The sequence below is a fragment of the Falco punctatus genome (genome assembly GCF_963210335.1).
Source record: "Falco punctatus genome assembly, chromosome: 1".
In the NCBI taxonomy this organism is placed as follows: Eukaryota; Metazoa; Chordata; class Aves; order Falconiformes; family Falconidae; genus Falco; species Falco punctatus.
Window position 1 is genome coordinate 24866588 of NC_137580.1, and position 21488 is coordinate 24888075.

The 21488-nt window shown below is 40.4% G+C and overlaps 1 protein-coding gene across 6 annotated transcripts in view; it reads right to left on the reverse strand.

Moving 5' to 3' along the window:
- The window catches only part of ANKRD17 (ankyrin repeat domain 17), a 95025-nt gene that overhangs the window by 28663 nt on the left and 44874 nt on the right, over positions 1-21488 (reverse strand). For 4 of the 6 annotated variants that reach the window (XM_080407961.1, XM_080407960.1, XM_080407959.1 and 1 more), the window contains exons 4-15: positions 18985-19132; positions 18548-18695; positions 17207-17440; positions 15219-15313; positions 9763-10000; positions 9014-9205; positions 8522-8631; positions 7629-7716; positions 6567-6694; positions 5995-6138; positions 5298-5400; positions 2998-3753 (exon numbers count right to left, since the gene is read on the reverse strand). In XM_080407961.1, the coding sequence (XP_080264087.1) occupies positions 2998-3753; positions 5298-5400; positions 5995-6138; positions 6567-6694; positions 7629-7716; positions 8522-8631; positions 9014-9205; positions 9763-10000; positions 15219-15313; positions 17207-17440; positions 18548-18695; positions 18985-19132 (2384 nt within the window). The remainder of the gene's footprint in view (positions 1-2997; positions 3754-5297; positions 5401-5994; positions 6139-6566; positions 6695-7628; positions 7717-8521; positions 8632-9013; positions 9206-9762; positions 10001-15218; positions 15314-17206; positions 17441-18547; positions 18696-18984; positions 19133-21488) is intronic. The other 2 variants (XM_080407964.1, XM_080407963.1) reach the window with 1 other exon arrangement.

The following is a 21488-nucleotide window of genomic DNA, read 5'->3' on the forward strand; positions in this document are numbered from 1 at the left end:
TCTGGTAATGTCAATTAGCTTCTCTAAGAGCAAGGAATCCTACTCTCAAGTCCCAGAGCTGATCTAGCAACAACACTTGACCTCTCCACCAATACCCATGTCTTACACTCGCCTCTAACAAATACAAGCATTTACATACCTGGCCTTGTTTGAAACAAGTACTTAAAATGGGAAAACTGAACTCATTGTTTGCAACTAAGTTAGCAGACGGATGAACATTAGGTAAGGTTTACACAGCTAAGGTGAAGCTTTGTTTCTGTAACTGGTGCTGTTCGCCACAGCTCTGTGATGAAACTTAACTCAAGCCATCTCAGAAACAGAGATATACATTCATAGGAATATTCTATAAGGTTCCAATTAAAGCAATACACACAAATACTGATCAAATATTTAGCTGCTGCTTAAACATTTTCTGTTACATTGAGCTCATTTCACCTCCACTCTAAATACTGATGTGTGGATTCAAGTTGGCACTTAAGTCATATCTCAGGTCTGTGTCTGCTCTTGCTTAAAAAGAAAGCCAACTGCAATTAGCCACTTCACAGAAAAACAAAGACTGAAGGAATTGCAGCTGTACAGCTTTTAACAGTCTTGTCACAAGTGCTTTCCAGAGCACAATTTGGTGGGGTATGAAGGGACTGAGAGCAGCCCTGAGGACAAGGGACTTGGGGTACTGGTGGATGCAAGCTGGACATGAGCCAGCAGTGCGCGCTCACAGCCCAGAAAGCCAACCAAGTCCTGGGCCATATCCAAAGCAGCATGGCCAGCAGCCCCTCTGCTCCACTCTGGTGACACTCCCGCTGCAGTACTGCATCCAGCTCTGGGGCCCCCAACAGAAGGAGGACACGGACCTGTTGGAGCAAGCCCAGAGGAAGCCACAGAAACAATCACAGGGCTGGTGCACATCTCCTGTGCAGACAGGCTGAGAGTTGGGGTTGTTCAGCCTAGAGAAGAAGCGGTTTCAGGGAGAACTTACAGCATCCTTCCAGTACCTAGAGGCCAACAAACTTTTTAGCAGGACTTGTTGTGATAGAAGAAGGGGTAACGGTTTCAAACTAAAAAGAGAGTAGATTTAGACTAGATATAAGGAAGGCATTCTTTACCGTGAGGGTGGCAAGGCACTGGCACAGGCTGCCAGGAGAGATAGTAGATGCCCCAATCCCTGGAAACATTCAAGGTCAGGTTGGACAGGGCCCCTCCAATCTAGCTGAAGATGTCCCTGCTCATGGCAGGGGGTGTGGACTAAATGACCTCTAAAGATCCCTTCCAACCCAAACCATTCTATGATTCTCCAAATTTAGACCTTATCCCCAATTGCATGTGTGCATGCACATACTAAGAACTGGGACTATGGAGTACAACACCACTCACTCAAATGCACTTTGGAAATGTCTGACCTTTCCAAAAATGCATGCATGAGCATTTGGGTATGTAGCAGATGACCCAAAACTGCAGGCTCTCAAGATGTTATATGTGGTTGAACACATAACAAACGTCCTAACTCCAAGTTTAAGTTGTATCTAAACATAATTGAAGTGCATTGCAAAGATTCTTCTTAAGTAAAAGAACTGCAATTATCCCATCTCTTCAATTGGAGTAGTTGGTATCGTTATGTATCCCAGCAGCTCCACATCAGAATAATCTTCACTGTTAATGCATGATGGATGTGGTTTTATCTATTTTTTCATGCATCCATTTTTTTATCCACTGACAGATTTTTAGCCAATCTGTATGTCTAGGCTTCAGTTCTAACACAAGAATTTCAGAATAGAATCTCTTGTCTCCTTTAAGTTTCAGTAGTCTTATGAGGCTTTGTCCGAGTATCAGGTTACTCATTAGATGCCTAATTTCAAAACTGTTGTTCCAACTATTTTAAACTCTCACCATCTGGTATTTTTAACCATTACCATATCTTCTATTCACTCTCCACCATTATCGTACTCCAATAACTCTTGCAGTATATACAGGATGAACACCACACCTCTGGGCTAAAGCACCCCTGGAAACCTGCCTTTCCTCTGGCAGACGCCCTCATCCTAACATATTTTACATAACAAACTTATCAAAATAGAGAGCACTTAAATGAAAGTCCATCAGCTTAACCAAGAGCACCTCAGTGAAATTGTATCAAGTGACACGATTTTCTTTTTTAAAACTATGTCCTAACAATCTGTATTCAGCTAAGCCGTCAAAATGAGTATTTCAGCAACTACTTTAACATGGAAAGGGGGATAAGTGAAACTGAATGAGGTGCAAAGGAAAGCAGCACTAACAACTCATGTTTCCTACAGCATTTAAAACCCATTTCACTCTTTTGTTTTACTACTTAAGGTCTTAGTGCACTGATGTCACTGGGTAAAGAATTCCCCAAAGCAATGAAGAATTTGGTAAGGCTCAATTTGTTTTTCACTGGCAAAGCAGCCATTTTTATGGGTAGACATTTTTAGAATTCATCGGATAATAATCTTTTTTTTTCCAAACAGAAGTAAAAGCTTCCAATAGGTAGACTATTCAAGGCCAAACAGAGGAGCTCTCATCCAAAAGCCTACAGGCTCCTTACAGATTTATAGGCTTGACACTGTGCTATGGTTGCTCAAAGCCTGTTCTGAGTGCTCCAAATGAGCTCTCTGTTAGCTAGTCCAAAGTACTAACCAGTTATCATCAAGATACTGTTCCCAAGCTACTAACAGGCCGAAGTAGAACCGTTAGAGCCTAGGGCATTCCCCCCTGCAAACTATAAAGAGTTAGAAATGCCCCTTCTGACATACCAACCTGACAAACAGGCACCAGTTAGCTCAACAAAAAGAAAGGCAACCGTGCAAATCGAAAAGTTAAAACTAGTTTTCTGAACTCCTAAAGACAGGGATCAGTAGGCTAGTGGTACTTGCCGTGGAGCTAGCAGGAATGCACAAACACACACACACAAACATAAAGAAGTGGACATACCCTCAACTGGTCAAGCAAATATTAAACCTGCTCATAACAATATAAACCCACCTGCCATGATGTCATCCAGCGTGTCATTGAGCGTCTGAGCAGGGCTGGCTACCATTAACCCTTGCTGTGTTTCTGTCAGTATTCCTTGCCCCAGCCCTGCTAGTTGTGCTTGGCCCAATACTGGCTGTCCAACTATAACACCTTGCAGTTCTGTAAGATTTGCGATGGACCCTGGAGGTAAGGAACCTGCTGCCAGAGGCAAAGCTTGTGGCATCGCCAGAGGCTGAATTGGTGCAAAACCCGTCTGCGCAGCAGCTTGCTGAGGATCATCTTTAAGCAAGATGGGGTCCACTTGCTGTAATCGTGCATAGTCTCCCTCTGAGAGTTGTTCTCCTACCCCAACAGGAGTCAGTAGTCCCAGATGCTGGCAAGACTGCTGCTGCTGCTGCTGCTGGAGCTGAATTCTTTGCGCTTTTACCTCTAGATATTGCTTTTTTAGCTGCTGCTGAGTTTTCAGCTGTAACTCTCGCTCCACTTTCTGCAGTTCCTCCAAAATCTTTTGTTTCTTCTGAATTTGTTCCTCTCTCGTTTTGTTCAGCTCCTCAATCTTCTCTTTGGTGAGCTGGTCAGCATGTGCCAATTCCAGGGACTGCAGCTGAGCGTTCTTCTCTATGGCTTCTTTTATCCTCTGCTCCAGCTCTGTCAACTTGCCCTGAGCCTCTTCTACAATGCTCTCTGGAGACTGATTGGTGATGTAACCCTGTACATCCTGGTTGTTTGCTGGCAAATGACTGCTGGACTTTTGTTTAGAAGCAGCTGTGTGAAAAAGAAACCCCCTCAGAACCAATGGAAGTGCATATGAATAGCATCCTCATTATAGAGCTACTGTTGGGATGCTAAATGGCCGGTTATGCACCAAGACACAGCACCCACAGAAGGTCAGCGCGTACTGTAAGGCCCTCAAAGAAAACCGCATCTTTCACTACCAATTTTAAGACAGCAGTCAGATTGAATTTAACAGTACAGATTACTGCGCATACATTCCAAATAACCCTGCACTACGTTGACATATTTATTCCAAAAATTGTTATACTTTTGCCAAATGAAGCGATTGTCTCAAGAGCCGCTGTTATCAAGTGGTGCTACAAGATAAAGGGGAACAAAAAGAAAGGATATGCTGTCTCTTTACTTGATGTTTTGCGACTGGTTATCAATGTGTTAAGACTTAAATGTATGGTTACAGCCCTGAAAGCACAGCAAAAGTGATGCAAAAACATCTCAAGGGACAGGTGACTTGCTCTAGGCCACCAGTTTTGTGAGTAACTCAGTACATTTTAGGAAGTGCTACACTTTCTAGGACTACTGAATCCTTTCACTACAGGTATCCAGCTTTGCTCAGTTGACAAACAGCGCTAGAACCCAGAATAGTCATTTATCAATATTTAACATGATCTAACAGGGTATGTTTAGCCACTACTATTTTATCCATAGCAGACATTATTTTGCCTGTGTCAAAACTTGGCTCTCTGCCCAGACAAGGCAAATATTTCAGCCTTTCTGTAAGAATGAGCGATGGACTAATCCAATTCATCTTTTATGAAGAAGTCCACAGTAACACAGCTGACATGGTCTGCCATACCAGTTGGAGAAGGAACAATCGGTTAATTTTGAAGGGCGAAAGGCAAATCAAAACTCAGGATTTGAGCCAGTGGAGGTGCCCAGTTTCTTCCAGTCATCCTCGCTGTATTTCCAGAACAATACAAGTGTACACACAGTATTAATTTTATGACATGCACGCCTGTATTTGCACTATTGCTGATCCTTGATAAAAATAGTTTTGGAAGAAAATTCTTAAGTACAGAAAGCGTTAAGTGTCAAAATGGCGGTATCAAAATAGATGCAAATTTAGTCCTAGCAGGACCTGAGCCACATCAGACTACATATTTTATAGCACAAGAAATTCCGCCTTCAAATTAGTCAAACCCACTCCAAGACTACTATTCTAAGTAAACACAAGTTATCAAATCAACTACAATATGGAGATTAACATTGTTTTTACAACTACCATTATCAAATTTACATAAGGCTTCTGGGTGACATTTTGCATTAGTCCAGTATGTCAGACTAATATATATTTAAACATGTTTATTTAGGCAGATTTCTTGACGCTTTACGATTACAGGGTTAGATGACTGATACTTCATATTTGGCAGATAAGCAAATCCTTAAAAAAAAAATTGCCATTTCCTTGACTGAATCCATAAGCACTCTTCATAGGAACTACTCTGCTAGAAGTGCAACCCTCTATCTTCTGCCTAAGGAAGGATATTTAGAAAATAAGCTCCAGAACTAAGACTGACCTTTATTTCTGATGGGAAGGGTTGTGGCGACATTAGCAGGGGGTTTGTCAGGCTCCTGGGGTGGAACGACCATGGGCAGCGCCTGCACTGGTACACGAGGAGCCTAAAATGTTGGATACTAACAGATTACTTTTCTCATACTCTAATCTAGTTATAATTCAATAGAAGGTAAACAAAACCTGTTAGAAAAGCAGACTTTAAATGGTGACTAGTAACACTTAATACTTCTTTTTAATATGCCAAGTTCAGTAGTTAACAATTTGAGATCATCTGACTTGTATATACTCTGCAATTTTAACCTAAGAAATTAATTGCTGAACAATACTTGTCTCAGCATGGTACAGGGTTATACTATGGTAAAGCAAATACAAGTCACAATGGGCTACAAATGTAATTCCAAAAAGCCTCATTAAAGACAACCTTTTTACTTGCTGGGGTTCTTTTCCCCCCTCTTCACTTTTTCCAGTAATATTTATAGAGCAAAAAGAACAACGATGAAAGCACTACACAGTGATGCTCAAAGGTCTTTACGATTTTCAAGACAGCTCAAAGTAATTTTCAGTGTGTTCACCTACAGTTCAGTAGTTCATGAAATGAATGATTAACTCTTCTCTCATCTTTAAACTCCCAAGTAAGCTACAAAAAGAAATGCAAAAAAGCCCCACAAATCCACAGACAACCAGCCCTTACATCTTACCCTATTCAAATCATGGGATGGTGGGGTCAGCTGAGTAGCATCAGGTGGAGGAGCAGAAAGCAAGTTGTTTGGGTAATCTAGAAGGTAACAAACCACGCTGGTATGACCACCTTTTGCTGCCTCTATTAACATAGTTGATCCATCCTAATGAGGGAAAGACCACAGTATTAGAAAACAGCATCATCAAAACATGACAGCACTGAAGCATTTTGGGAGACACAATGGAATATCTATTAAGACTGCTTTAATAAACAGTCATTCTACCTGCAGTTAAGGACACTTAAGTATTTCCAAAAAACCCTAGTACTTTTTAGAAGGACCTTACTACTTGAGCACAACCTATACTTTCATGGTAATGAATAGACCTGCACTACTCCTAACAACTTACATAAACATGGTCACGAGCATAACACCTGCTTGTGTAAATACCAGCTCTTGCACCTTACTTCATTTAAATCATGACATGTTGGGTCAGTTGCAGAGAACACAAAAGGAGAAAATTTGCATGGGTATTGTTAGTTTTAAGATTAATGGAAGACTACTTCAGAGGAAGACAAGGTTGAGCAACAAACCTTCAGTCTGTGTGTAGGATCAGCACCATGAGCTAGCAATAATTCCACAACTGCCAAATGACCTCCAGCACAGGCCAGCGACAATACTGTATGATCGTTGTTAGCTGTGGTCCTATTCACATTTGCTCCTTCAAAAATAACAGGGAGAAATATTATTTAGAAAGACTTCTACTCATTCTCCTGTACCTAAAGTGACAGGAAGTTAACTTTTCTTAAATACAAACCTGTAGTTCTCCATGGCTGCAGTCTTAGAACTGACAAACAGTCAATTACTACTATCATCAGAAGACCTTTTAACAGAAGAGCAACCCTACCTGGACTTATACTCCAACCTCACTTTTCTAATGGATTCCTTGTAAGCACAGAACATCACACAGCAGATTAACCTATTGTTTTTAAAACTGCACCAATTGTGCTAGGGCTGTCCCTCTTTTTAAAATTAAAACAAATGCTAAGATCCAGCACGTTGATCCATGCATCTTAGCACCAGCAAGCAGATGATTCACTGCAGCTCTGCTTCCTTCCTCTACAATCTAGACAGGGAAAACTACATCACACTGAAGCTTTAGGCCAGTCCTGCTCCATACAAGGAAGGTACAAGAAAAATCCATCACTATCAGCTCAAGAGAGAGAAAACAGCAATTCTGAGACGTGTCAACTCTATGCGTTCAACAGTGATGTAAGGCTGGAGCCGATGAACTTGCTTGATTTTGTCAGAACTAAGTCACAACTTTGAGACAAACAGGCACTTCAAGTTCAGCTTCTGGAAAGATTGCTCAAAAGCCACACCAAGAGCATGGAGACACCCAGTAAGCACTACTACTGTTGCTGCTTTTACTAGGCACCAGAGGCTGGAATGTAACTGTTTTCAGAAGCAGCTGCAGTTCCCACTAATCTCACCAGAAACCAGAGGTGATCATTACGTGCCTAGTTTGAGAATCAATTACCTACTTGACTTAAAATATTTTGAAACAAATCCAAGAAAGTTACACTAGTACTAACATGTTCTTAACCTCGAGTATTTCGAGCACCAGGAACGCCAAACCCTTCTCACACTCTTACCTTTGCTAATCAAGAACTGAACAGTGCAAACATGACCTGCCCTTGCAGCTTTCATGAGAGGAGTTCTTCCACCTTCTGATTCATGCTCCTAGAGCAGATAAAGAAAGGCTTAAAATTCAGAAGTAGCAGGCGTGAAAGGATGCAATTCAGCCTTCTGGGTTTTTTTGATTGGAAAGACACCAGGCACAGAAGAACTCTTTTTAATGTTTTACAAAATGCAGACAAAAATTCATTTAACATTTGAACTGAGCCCGTCTTGCAGATGGATGAAACTACCTACCTACCTTTGTACAGGTCGAGAGTTCTGGACAAGTAGTATTCAGGCACATGATGGGGATTTTAGTTAAACATATTATGTACTGTCATGCTTAACTTCACTTCTTGATAACATACAGCTGTACAAGCCTACTGAAATGTAAAAATCGATTTACCTCTGTCATCTTAACTGCATTACGGTATACCAACTAGATCATGTCAGAACAGACCTATCAACTGCTTGCTGCACAAGGAACAGAACAAATTCACAGGTACATGTACTAACGCATGATCAGCTCAACAGTTTAAAGCTGAATACCATTCAGGACTGCACATGACAAAAGATCCCCTATTTTTTCTGTACAAGCAACTCTGAAAGGCTTGGAAATGCTTTAGACATCAGTTGCCAAAGTACCACAATTGACCTAAGCACTTTCAGGTAATTAAACAGCCTGAGAACTATTAGAAAAGCATCACCAATTCTCACTTCTTTAAAAGAAAAAGGTTAAAAAACAATTTGAATACAACTGTAACAAATAACAGCAAACTGCTAAGTTTTCAGCAACAGACATGGGACAAAAACAGCACGCATTTATAATTTTATTACCTAATAAGACTTTAAGAAGGTAATGACTTACCAGATCTGCACCTGCCTGAAGTAAGACATCTGCTACATCAGTATGGCCATTTTCACAGGCATATGTCAGTGCTGTGTCACCTGTTGCTGTTGTTGCATGCACATTAGCCCCTGAAGCAGTAGTAATGAGCATGTAAGCTTTATGAAGTTCATTACAGAAAATATGCAACTGTCTTCATCATCTTTACCATGATCAGATAGTAATTTTTAAATTTCCCCCTTCCAATCCATTATCTTTGAAACAGACAACTTAATCATACTCTAGAGGAATAAAACAAGTAAACATAAACTAGAAGTTTAGTTTCAAGTAAGTTTACATCAGCCTCATCTTCAAAAGCTAAATTAGGATCAAACTAATAAATTACTTAAAGTTCCACAAACCTTTGCAGTCAACTTCAAGAAGCTGCTAGTGAAAGTGTAATGAGTATGGAAAAAGATATTTTTCTCTCAAGGTTACATTCTCTACAGAACCGTTAACAAAACTACTCCATACCTGCAGCTAATAAATATTTAACCAGCTCCAAATGACCCTCTTGAGCCGCCTCCATCAAAGGTGTGGAACAACCAAGTTCTATATCAGCTCCTGCTTTAATAAGAAAATCTGCAACCTCCAAAAAACCTCCACAGCAAGCCAGAGTTAATGCAGTTTCTTGCGTTTCTTCTGTTTGAGCATTGATGTTTGCTCCTTAAAACAAAATAAAACACCAGTTACTGAAACCAGTATCAGCTGACAAAGCCATTCCCTATGCACAAGGCATCTTTTTGTAACTTATGTTCTACAGCTGCAGAAATTTTCTTCTAAAATCATGGTGTATCAAATTTAAAGATTTCAACTTTAATGTCTTTGGAAATCCCTCTGAGGGCCTCAAAGCACTTATCTACAGCTTTTCAGCAATAACACCATCTCAAGATAGGCCAAGGCCATTGTGCAGAGCACAAGCTACCCACATTAACAGTTCATGGTTCAATGTCTGTCTGATAAATGCAAACCTGTTCTGAAGAACAATTCAGAATGACCACTTATAAGAACTAGTAGAGCAAAGGACATTTTGCTAAAAAAAAAAAAAACACAAAAAAACCAAACAAAAAAAAACCCAACCACCCAACAACTGTCCAAAAACAGGAGGGCAGAAGCTGTTGAAGGAGGAAACCAAAATTACTGTAACTTAGCTTTCCCCCTGCCTCCTAACATACACAGATACCTACTGAATTACAGTCCATAGAAGGCACGACAATAGTTACCTTGACCAAGTAACAGTGCCACCATCTCTTCATGGCCTTCTCTAGCTGCTTCCATTAATGGTGTGTATCCTTCATCGTTTACCTCTTCCAAGTTAGCTCCACGTTCAATCAACAAAGCTGCCAGTTCAACATGCCCGCCACAGGCTGCCAAAGTCAATGGAGACTCAAAAGAGTCAGCAGGCATGTTCACCTGAGCTCCACTGTCAAGAAGTAATCTTGCCACTTCCACATGGCCATCCTAGGAATTCAAAAAAACCCAAGATCAAAAGACTGTCAACCTAGAAGAATTGCTCCTCTTCTCCTAAGCTTTAAGTAGTCACCCACTCAAATGCCCTCAGAAGACACAAAGCAACAAATAAGTAAAGCAGTCCAAAAAAATAATTAAACTTGCTTAATAGTTTTCCTAATTTTTTTTACCAAAGTATTTGTATAAAAGCTAAAGAGCTATTATTAAATAGGCACCCAAAGAAGCTTCAAGCACGTTTTAGTGAATATGTTCAATTCAAGACTGAAATATTTTGAGCCACACATTAAACTTTCCCACCAATTGTGTCAGTAACAAGCTGGTCAGCTTCTTCATATCAGACTCAAGTTCAAGTGTTCAAGATCAGCTTGCTTAGGTGGGAAAAAACCAAACCAAGAAACCCACACAAAAACCCAAAACTCAGCAGCTGAGAGGGAGCTCAACACTTTTAGAAGCTTGCCTCCTCCACAAGAACAATAGCAAAATCCTCTGACACCCAGTACTCCTCTTTGTTAAAGACTGTAGACAGAACCATATGTGCAAAATTATTTAAGGAATACGAATTCTAATTAGTAAGTTACTACTCAAATGTATTTCTTCTTGTATTCTGCCAACAAATTTACTAGTAACAACACAAGCAGTCTAATAAATAAAGGAGAATGAAGAGAATATCAGTCAAAAAAAAAAAAAAATCTCCTGGGTGTAAGAACAGGTCTTGCTGTTCTTCCTGAAGACTACAAAACCTTTACATTGCAAACAAGTCACTCAATGCCAACGCTCCCCACTTCGACAAAAAGAAGGAATTTTGTTTGAAATTCAACATGCGCTTGCATTGTTAAATACAGTGTATTTTAGTTATAAAAGCAACGCATGCCAGGAGTACAGACTGTCCTCACGTCCATGCAGGCTATTAGTGTCTTGGAGTATTTACAGATTCCCAGCTTCTGGGGAGGGAGGCGGAAGAGAGGACAGGATTTAAGTTTAACAATTTTGCTTCCTTCCTTTCTTAAAAAGAAGTTGTGCATGCTGACATTGCTTGTCTCTTGGCTCCTGCAGAACTATTTCACTGCTCAGTTTAATATCAGTGCCAGGATTTGCTTTCTCCCTCCAAGAGAAAAGCCAAAACAAGACCATTTGTCAAGGGTTCCTCATACATCACAGGAGGCACCTGAACCTTCCCTTGGCAGGACCTTGGTAGGATTTTCCAGATACCATCATCATGCTGTCAAACTCATTTTACCAAAACAAGGTCTTAAGTTTGCTTTCTTCCTTTAGAAAGAAAGAAAATACTATACTTGACCGTATGATCTTTGCCATGTTTTTAGTATGCCATAAATTCAGGAACTATTTGAAGTGGCTTTTCAGCTCTATGTTTATACTGGAGGCCTAACAGTGACATATCCAGCTGCCACTCAGTCCTGCTTTTGTTTAGACAGAAGCAGAGACTGGCTTGGTCACTGCAGTCCAACAACAGCACAGACTCTCCAAGCTGGTTTTCTCCATAAGGAAACTGCCACCATTCAAACTTGGAGCAACCATAATGGGAAAAGGTCTAACACACAAAACACAGGACGACTGCATAGAACAACCAGCAGCTTACCAAGAACACGAAGCTAACCCAAGGCTGTCATTGAACAAGGCAAGTGTGCCTTGATCTCAGATTAATTCATGAGACAGCAAATTGCAGCCATTGCCATCCTTGCCAAGCTAGAAACCACAACCCCGAAGAGCTCTTTTCCAGACAAAAACAGAACTGCCTCCGACATTTTTACACTTCATTTGAAGTGTTTTATACCTTCTTCTAATATACAGGGAGCAAAACACGATTTCCTCTCAGAAAAATATCTAGGACATTAACTAGGGCATATTCACCTTTTACATGAAATGACAATACTATATTAGGGAAAAACTCCAAGACTCCATAAAGAATCTTTCCTTAGGGAAATGCAGAGACAGTGCCTCAACCATTAGGCTCTGGCAAGACAGGTCACTAATCATCCCCAATCCACAACAAGCATGGCAAACAGCAGTATAAAGGTATGCTTCAAAGCTTCTTACATGGGCCAAGCAGCCTTGAGAATAACTGCTGGTGGAATAACCACACAAAGAAATTTTATCTGTGCTTTCACAAGCCCTGCAATGGGGTGGTGCTGTTCAGCTCTTTTACAACAGCTAGGAAAATCCTCAGAACTGCTGTTAGATCACAAAAAGTCATCTGATCAACCTGCACAAGCGCACCAGGTGTATTTTAAGGATCAACCACTGTGGGCAAACAGTACTCAGCCCTTGCTGTGGCAAATGAAGTAACTTCAGTAAGAGGAAGCACAAACTCGATATACCTGCTTTTTGTTCCCAGAAGGCAAATCACATTGCCCAGGAACTCATTTGCATTAAACCAATGTTAACTGCTGTCTATAGAAAAAGCTCTGTCAGAAGTCTTCCCAAACGCCTTGTAGAAGGTTTAAACAGTCTCACGGTTCTATAACATATATTCAAGTTCAATGCTATTCTAAAGAAGGTAGTTTTCTTCTGCTACTGAAGAGTGACAACTGTTTCTGCAGAAAAAAACATGCAGAGATGAGAAGGCCCTGTGCTGCTTTATTTCAGACTGCAACCTTTTCAAGTACTGCTATGGAAAGCTGCTCCCTCTCCTAAGCAGAGCTGAAGGTACTGAGACTCTCAGCTGTCTGTCAATTCCAAGCAGCAGCATGTAAATGCCTACTTTGGAATAGTTTCCTGCAGAAATAAGGGAGGCAGATTTTTATTTTCTTTCCCTATTGCTCACTAAGTCTTTGTAAAAACTGGGTCTCAACACTTCCACGAGTCCAATGGACTTTTGTTAGTTTGTTCATGGAGGTAAAAGAGTGGCAAGGAAAACAAGGCTTGCTCCATGAAATAGCAACTTTCTCTGCAAACTTCTGATCTGTGAAGAAAATGTCCCAACGAGAAGGCTACTGCAACATTGAACAACTTAATTCTATCACCATGTTCCAACAATAAATTTGCTGCAAGGAAAGTGTCCATGATTTTTATAAGGCTAATCTATTCAGATTTCAGAGTGAGATAAACAATAGCTGCAGTCCTGTTTATCTACATGCCTGCCTTTCTAATGACTTTTTGAGAAGTATGGTGCTTTCTGTTAATGATTCCCCTATCTGAAGCCATTAACTTCCCTCAGTAGGCACAACTGGCTGATTTTAGAACCATTACAGTTATTTCAGGGAAGGGAAGACTAAATAAGCATTTGCAGCGCTCCTCTACAGCCACAGATTCACATGACGCTACGCAAGGCTAATGAAATGAAAAACCCAACCCATGAGAAATCTTCTTTAGAGAGGAGGACAGAAAGGAAACCCAAGAGACAAGTTTTCAGTTTTATGTTGAAATTCCATATTCAAATGAAGGATCTGGCATGTATCTTGGCATAAGGCACAAACTACTGACCTACCTAAGCACGCTGTGGCTACACACCCTAAATAGTACAGAAAACCTCTGCAGTAAGTATTGCTCAACAGCTTACTGCAATTCAGGGCCACAAAGAAAACGGGGCGGGGTCTAAAACTGAAGCCTAATTCTGCTCTGGTTTGTTTCATTTTCATTTCTCCAGCAGGAAAAGTTTCAAAACATTCTCATTCTAGAAACACCAACTAACAGCTGCTGAATTTTTCACCCTGCTAGCTTACCCCTGCCAACCCTTGGTATGGTGCAGGGTTAACCAAGTCACAGCAGCATATTCACCTCTCTGAGAAGGGGTACCAAAGCCTAAACAATTCCTGAAGCAGAAATGAAGGGAATAAATGGGAATATTTACTCCACCATAAAAAGAAATCTCCAAAGGAAAAGGCCAAAGCAACTGAATCCTACTACCTCAAGTAATATGTAGGGAATAGATTTCAAATAAGATATGCGCTTTAAAGAAGATGCAGATACATGAGACTTTACATAGCCCAACAGTACTTCAAACAGAAAATCTATCTCTGAAGACATGAATTTATCAAGTCTTTGTCACCACTAAATCCTGGAATAATTGTTAAATCTGGCACCAATTATACAATTTCAGCATTAAAATGTACCCATACAACACTTTTGCAAGGGAAACTTCACATGTATTTCTGTTCTACAGCAAGAAACTTATAAAAAACAAAAATCAGAGTTGTTCTCAGAATCATACTACATTTTATAAAAAGGTAATTTTTCTACACTGTCATTTTACAATTGCCTCAGATGGGCAAAACAACATGAAAGTAGTCTTATTAGCAAGAAGTTAACAACGTCCCCTTCTGTTTCCTAGCTGCTTCCCAAACAGCTTCTGATCCCATGTTTGATGAGCACATGGCTATGTGAACCATACTGAAACAAGCTGCGCATGCACACCCCTCAACATAACCACCTGCACTGAAGGCATGTAGCTTACAAACTGCTTAAACATGACACAAGTATGTTAAATGCGTCCAGCAGCCAGGTTATGACAGTATTCACTGCCTATGTTTAGCACACTAGAGCTGTTAAAAGCCCTTCAAGAACCCCTGAGAATCTTCCACTTTAAGCTACTTAATTTAGAAATTAGTCTGTAAAGCATTTGCCCATCGTAAACTGGAAGATGCTCGCCCAGAAGCCTGCAAAATTACACAAAGCAAGAAAATAAATGTACTATTCAAATAAATTACTCTTGTTTACTTTTGGCTATCTCTTGAAGTCATTCATTTCTCTGAAGTCACAAAAAATAGCTGTTTTGAACCAGCTTCCATGATTATCAGAAACACAAAAAGCCAAGAGCAAGTGACACAAAATACGACAAGGAGAGATGCAGCCTACAGAAGCTGCTCTGGGACAATAAGCACAGCCCTACTCACTGATTTCTGCCATTTATGGGAAAAAAATAATGAAGTGCTGGACATACAGAAATCTACTTATTCCAAGGACAGGTTAATAGAGCTCTCCTGCTAATGCTCACATGATACAACTTCTAGCTGGTGTCACTTAAGAATTCAACTACTTTGTCAGCCCCAAGAGGAACAAGTTCAATTTTGCTCATTTAGGAAGCACTATTTTTTAACCAGGTATCTCCCTCTCTGCCCTCCAATTTCTTCTGTGAAAGTACACAGAACTGAAACATCACATAGGTAGGTTCTGTACCAAAAGGAATCACTTTGTTCACCTTCAGGATGTGAAAAGTACATACACCTCACTGCTCAAGCCATATATCTCTTACCATGCAAGCCTCCATAAGAGCAGTATGCATTTCATCTGTCTTGTGTTCCTGGTCTGCACCAGCTTCCAGCAGAAATCTCACCATTTCTAGATGACCTGTAGGGAGAAAATATTTAACTGATAAAACATGTTTCACAACGCATAGAAAGGGTCTAATGTATGTAACGAAGGTAACAGACAGCCATGCTACAACATAAAGTCCCCTGCAACACTCTTGAAAGACATGTTCATATCTATGCATTCAATGTGCACAGAAGTTTAGCATAATTATTATAAATATAATCCAATTCACTTAAGTTTCTAAAATCATGTCTGCACTACGTGTGTTCCTTGAAGTGACAGTAGAGCCAAGCAGCACATGCTCCAGGAGCTTTACCAGCATAATTTATTTTCTGGAAAGATATTTCCCATTTTTTTCCATCAACAATATATTTGTTTTTTGTTGGGAAGTCAGGATTTCCCCTCTGCTTGCTTGACATTAAGGATTTAAGTTACTGTTCTTACGAATGGCATTCTAACCAGTCCCTGAGCTCACACCAGCCCTCACACCATAACACACATGAAGCAGATAGGAGTTCAACCATCTGTAGGAATCCTCTAAAAATAAGGACACCTAACAGCTTTTTGAAAGTATTTGCTCTCAGCCACTCCATTAATTCATGGCTATAATTCATCAAGTCCTGTATCTGTGCCAAGTCCAGTCAACTTAGCTACACAGTCATGACCCACACCATACGCAGGCATATAAAACCAAGTCTAACAAAAAAACACCCCCACCCTGCTGTTTTGTAACTCACTATAACTGTGGCTAAGCCTTAAAAGTAGAAATACACCTAGCAACATCATCAACAGCAGAGATTCTGCCAAAAGAGACTATATTTTGCACCCTTCCCCTTCTTTGGGACAAGTTACTGACCAAATATCATGTGTCATTCTACTACAGGAAGCAAGCAACATGAGGAAATAAAGAGCTTATCTTTATGCCCCAAAGATGCGATCTGAAGCAACACAGAAATTCACAAAAGACAGATAAAACATATATGGGTAAAGCAAAAACCGTAACAGCCTAAGTATCTTTACTTCTGCCCCATATATCCAGTGAGCAGCTGATTAAGCACCAACTTTTATTTTTCATTTCAACTTTCCAAGCTCACTGCAGGATTCAGAGCCCAAGCACATTTTCTCAGGGAGGGAGTGTTTTGGGGTCTCTATCCCCTCTTAAAAACAGTCTTTGCTCCGAGAGCCACCACAAAAGAAAGTTACCACAGCTTATGAAGGTGTTCAGCAACAGCAAAACAAGAATTTATAAAGGCAGGTAAAAGAAACATAGAAGACGAAGACTATCTTGTACTGAGGTGCCACAGAAGTACCTCTGCTACTGACATCAATTACTCTATGATGCCAAGAGCCACTCTTAATAGCTCTAATAAAACGTGTCCTAAGTGACTGTAAGAGCAACTGCTCAGCTGTGTGAACACATTTGGCCTCTTAGTTACCATCTTCAGCCCTTGCTTGGGTGATGCAAGATCGCTGCCTAATTCTCTAAGGGAGGCAAGAGAGGCCTGTTGCCTAAGCACTGGCACCTAAAATGTGAAGCCCTAGATTCTGCATGTTTTCCAGGTGCTAAATCCTTTAAAATGCAGTCATTTCTGTATCTATGCAGAGGTATTTTGTATAATATAGCTACAATACAGAAAGTTTACTATATTTACTCCTCGTCTCCTAATTAAATAGATAATCTTTTAAAGCATGACGACTTAGGCAAAAGGTTTGTATCTTGATACTTACACCCTCCCCACCTATCATCATTCTACACATGGCACCTACATGCTATGTGGTATCACAGCTGGGATAAAAGTATTAGAAAGGGTCTATTCAAAGCCTTTAAATTCATTTTGTCCTGGACATAAAGGCTGAATAAATACATGTTTGAGAAGACTTTTCACACCTGTCACACCTTTCTAATAAACGTGGTATTCAGTACTATACCTTTGTAGCAAGCCAGTGTAAGTGCACTCTCCTTGAATTCATTGGAATGCGTATTTATGCCCGCTCCATTTTCTAACAGCACTCTGGCCACTTCCACATGGCCAGCACTTCCTGCTTCCATCAGAGGAGTGTGACCATTCTCATTATGGTCCTCAATACTCGCACCTGATTCCAGCAGTACTTTCACAACATCTACGTAGCCTCCAGCACAAGCATACGTAAGGGCTGTATTGCCTAAAGCCAGAAGAGAAAAAAAGTTTAGCAACAGATTTTGATAGCATTTCTACACTTGGAACTTCAACTTATGCTCCATTTCATCCCCTTTTACCCAGCTACCTTACAGAACAGGGGGGTTTTTTTTGGCTACAAACCAAGAACTACAGGGAGGAGAAAAAAAGCAAGTAACTGCACAAAGGAGCTCAGTGCTGACAGGCTGAAGGTCTCCATGTGCATGGTGACTGTATCGACACTCATTTTCCCATTTCTATCCCAACTCCTGTCACAAAACCCCATCCTTTTCTTGTTGATCAGCAGGGGCATACTACACAGTAAAAAAGAAAGCTCAAAACAAGAACAGAATGAACTGCTGATTCTAAATCAAGTCTTAACACTTCTACACGGCTAGTTCAGAAATGCCCATAGGCTTTACAAGGAGATGAAAACAATCTCCATGAAAAAACTACAAAAATATTTATCTGAACAGAATAAGCAAAATATGTGCCTTTGTGAAAGATACCTTGAAAGAAGTTAAAGGTCAAAGCAGTATTACTACTCAGAACTACTTCACTGAAAAAAAAAAAATAATAAGGTGCCTTCTGCTATCCCAACTTTCCTCATCATTCAGGGTCAGGACTCCATTTGTCAATGTCTGCTGACCACACACCATCTCTCCACCTCAAGGCCCCACAAACTAAGAAAATTTCCCAATTTGGTCACTTCAAGACAAATGCCTACCAAACCACTGTGATGAAGAGGGGTGGGGTGGTAGAGTGCATCTTATGTTTACTATTTTCCCTTGGTTTCCTAGACTTGAAACCAAATAATTTCTATGTACACACAAACTTCCCCAATTGTGATTAAAATGCTACCTGACAACAAATCCTACGTACGCAAATACCTTTCAGTTCTTAATTGACCTTATCTACCTTCGTATGTATGCAACCAACAAATATAGCTTCATTTAAGAAAAGGCAGAAGTTAAATAGTAAAACCACAAGGAAGCATTCTGCATTGCTGGGCCAAGAGCCATTCCTCCCAAATTTCCTGACACACAAAAAGATTTGCACACTGAAAATCTCAGCTTTTCAGTAATTTTCAACAAGCTCAACACACTTAATTTACCTGTTGATGACTGTGCATTCACATCAGCACCATGAGCTAGCAGCAACTTGACAATTTTGACATGTCCGCCATTAGCAGCAGCCATTAAAGGTGTTATGTCTCCTTTAATACCACGGTCCTCTACATTAGCATGCATTGCCAGAAGAACCTGCAAACACAAAGGTGATCAACAATTCTGGCAAGTGACAAACCAGCACATGAAGATGGTTGAAATGCTACACAAAACTCCTACTTTCACCAACACCCAGTTTTGTGTTAAAATCAGTTAGAGAAAGTAAACACAAAGAATGCATTTAGTAACATTCAGTTCACATCTAAGTCTTCATTTGCCAGTTAACTGACATCTACTACTATAACACCACCTCCCAGGTGCATGAGACTGGAATACAATTAATTCAGCACTTATTTTTGTACAGATACACAACTAGGAAACCAACCTGTGCAAGCTCATAATATCCTGCTGAGCAGGCTAAACAAAGGAGGCTTTCCCCTTCTTCTGTGTGCTCGTTCACACTTCGTCCTTCAATTAGCAACTTCCGCACAGCATTTACATCTCCTTCTGAACAAGCCTCTGCCAAGCTGCGGCTAATAAAATAGAAAGCATTTAGAAGTGAAAAAGGACTATGCTTGAAATGCTTGCTCTATGTGCAGAGTAAAAATCCAACATGCCATGAGGATGCAGCCACCAAAAAAAGAAACATGATCAAAAAAATGCCAACTGTTAATTAATGAGGTGCCACTTTTACACCTCAGGTTTTCCACACATCTTTTCTGAAAATTGAGCTTTGGTAGTCCCAGTTTCAAAACACAGGTTTCGTCCCACTTGTTCTCTAAAATAAGATTCGAAGAAAAAGAAGAACTGATTAAATCATGGTAAGTACAACACCATGAGCATTCCCTTCCAAATCTGCAACCATAACTCAGGGTTGTATTCACACTCTCTTTTAGCCCATGATCAGAGGACACAGAAATCACGTGTCCATCTTAAAACTTTAACTTTTCTTCAGCACCCTAACTGTTAAACTATATCACCTGCATCACTTCTCCTGTAACAAAAAAAACCACTTTCTCCTCCATCCTGTGCTGAAAGCCCCAGAATTTTGTAACACAAAAATGTTTCAGTTGCAACCCTAACTCAACCAAGCAGAAAAAGTATAAAGTTCTCCTAGTTTGGTAAGCTCTAATCCAGAAGTACTTGTGGTTGTCATGTCACTCCATAACTTCTTCTCTTCTATCATTCAAATTCTGCTTCAGTCAAAAAAGGGTCTACTGGAAACACCTTTTCAATCTCACTGATCCTGTCTTCTGCCTGCATTGCTGTATTGGGTCTGGCTGAGTTCCATAGCAGCCCTCGGTGCTGTGCTTGTATCTGTAACTAGAAAGGTGGTGAGAACACAGCAGTGTTTTGACTACTGCTGAGCAGTGCTAGCACAGCATCAAGGCTGGATATTCCATACCATATGACATGTGCTCAGATACAAAAACTAACAGAAAGAAGGAAGGGATGGCATTTGCTATTTATGATGTTTGTCTTCCAGAGCAACTGCTATGCATGCTGAAGCCCTGCTTCCCAGGAAATGGCCAAACATCGCCTGCTGATGGGAAGTAGGGAATAACATCTTTTTTTCTTCCTTCGCTTCTGCATGTGCAACTTTTGCTATTGCTTCATTAAACTGCCTTTCTCCTGACCCACAAATTTTTGGGGTTTTTTGCTATCTTATTTTCTCCCCCGCCATTCTGCTGAGGAGGGGATTCAGAGTGGCTTGGTGGGCACCTGGCATCCAGTCACAGTCAACCCACCACAACTGCCTTCATTCCAAAATAGTAACTGCTTTGTGAGAATAAAACTTGAAGTCTAATGTTTTTCTCTATTCTGCTCCAAATAATTGGATCAATAATAATAAATCTAAACTAATGGCCTCACCCCACCCACTGCCCTTTCATCTCTTCCCCATTTAGGAAGTCCTACCCACACAGGACTAACTCAAAAGGAAATGGAAAAATAAGGTATCTGACAGAAAAACACCACAAACCATACATCTCATTGAGAGTATGAGCAATTCTTAAAATACTCAAGATATAAAAGCAGGCATTTGTGCACACTAATGTAAACCTGTATACGGTACCCAGGACTCCTATTTGATTCATGCTATCAGACACAGCCTTAATGCATGGAGAACTATTTCTCAAATGTGTCTGTTCAATTCCCACATTTGTCTTTATTTCCCACAACCTCTGTCTCAGTAACAACTTCGGCAATGGCCACCATTTACAAGAAAAGAGGCAGCTAGGGACAAGGAGGGACACATGTAGAATAGAAGCAGACATAACACCGAACTACTCTGCTCTTCTTCGTATGTCCTGATAATACACCAGGAAATGTTTCTTTGAAGTTACTCAGTATACAACGAACAAACTGCCAACCAGCACAGCAGCACTTGGTTGCTCCTGCAGACATTCTGTTTCTGTTGTATTGAAGCTTAATGACAGCCTAGAAGGCTACCTTCTTTTTCTTTCCCTCATGAACGTCCCAGTAAGAAAAAAAAATGACAAATGAAGCCAGGAAGTCCAGTTAGAAGGTAGCAGCTCTCTGGCCAAGGCTCTGTCCAAGGTCCTACCCAACACGAGAAAGCTGCTGACCAGCGTGAATCTCCACTCCTGCAAGACGTGATTTCCTTCCCCAGTTAAAACAGCACTCTGAAGTTCTCTAAAACAGACTGGGTTATTTTTTTGGTCCCAAAGCTGGTTTCACACTATCAGTGAATTTAAGGAATTGCTATCTTTTACATCATTCTAAGGCCCATACTATTTAAGAGCTTGGAAATTTTGTTTCTACAGTTACTCAAGTTAAATTACTTGGAGTGCAATTTCTGAATTCTAAGCAGTATTCATGGCTTCACTCCCCATTGCAAGACCTGATAGTCCAGGAATATTTAACAGG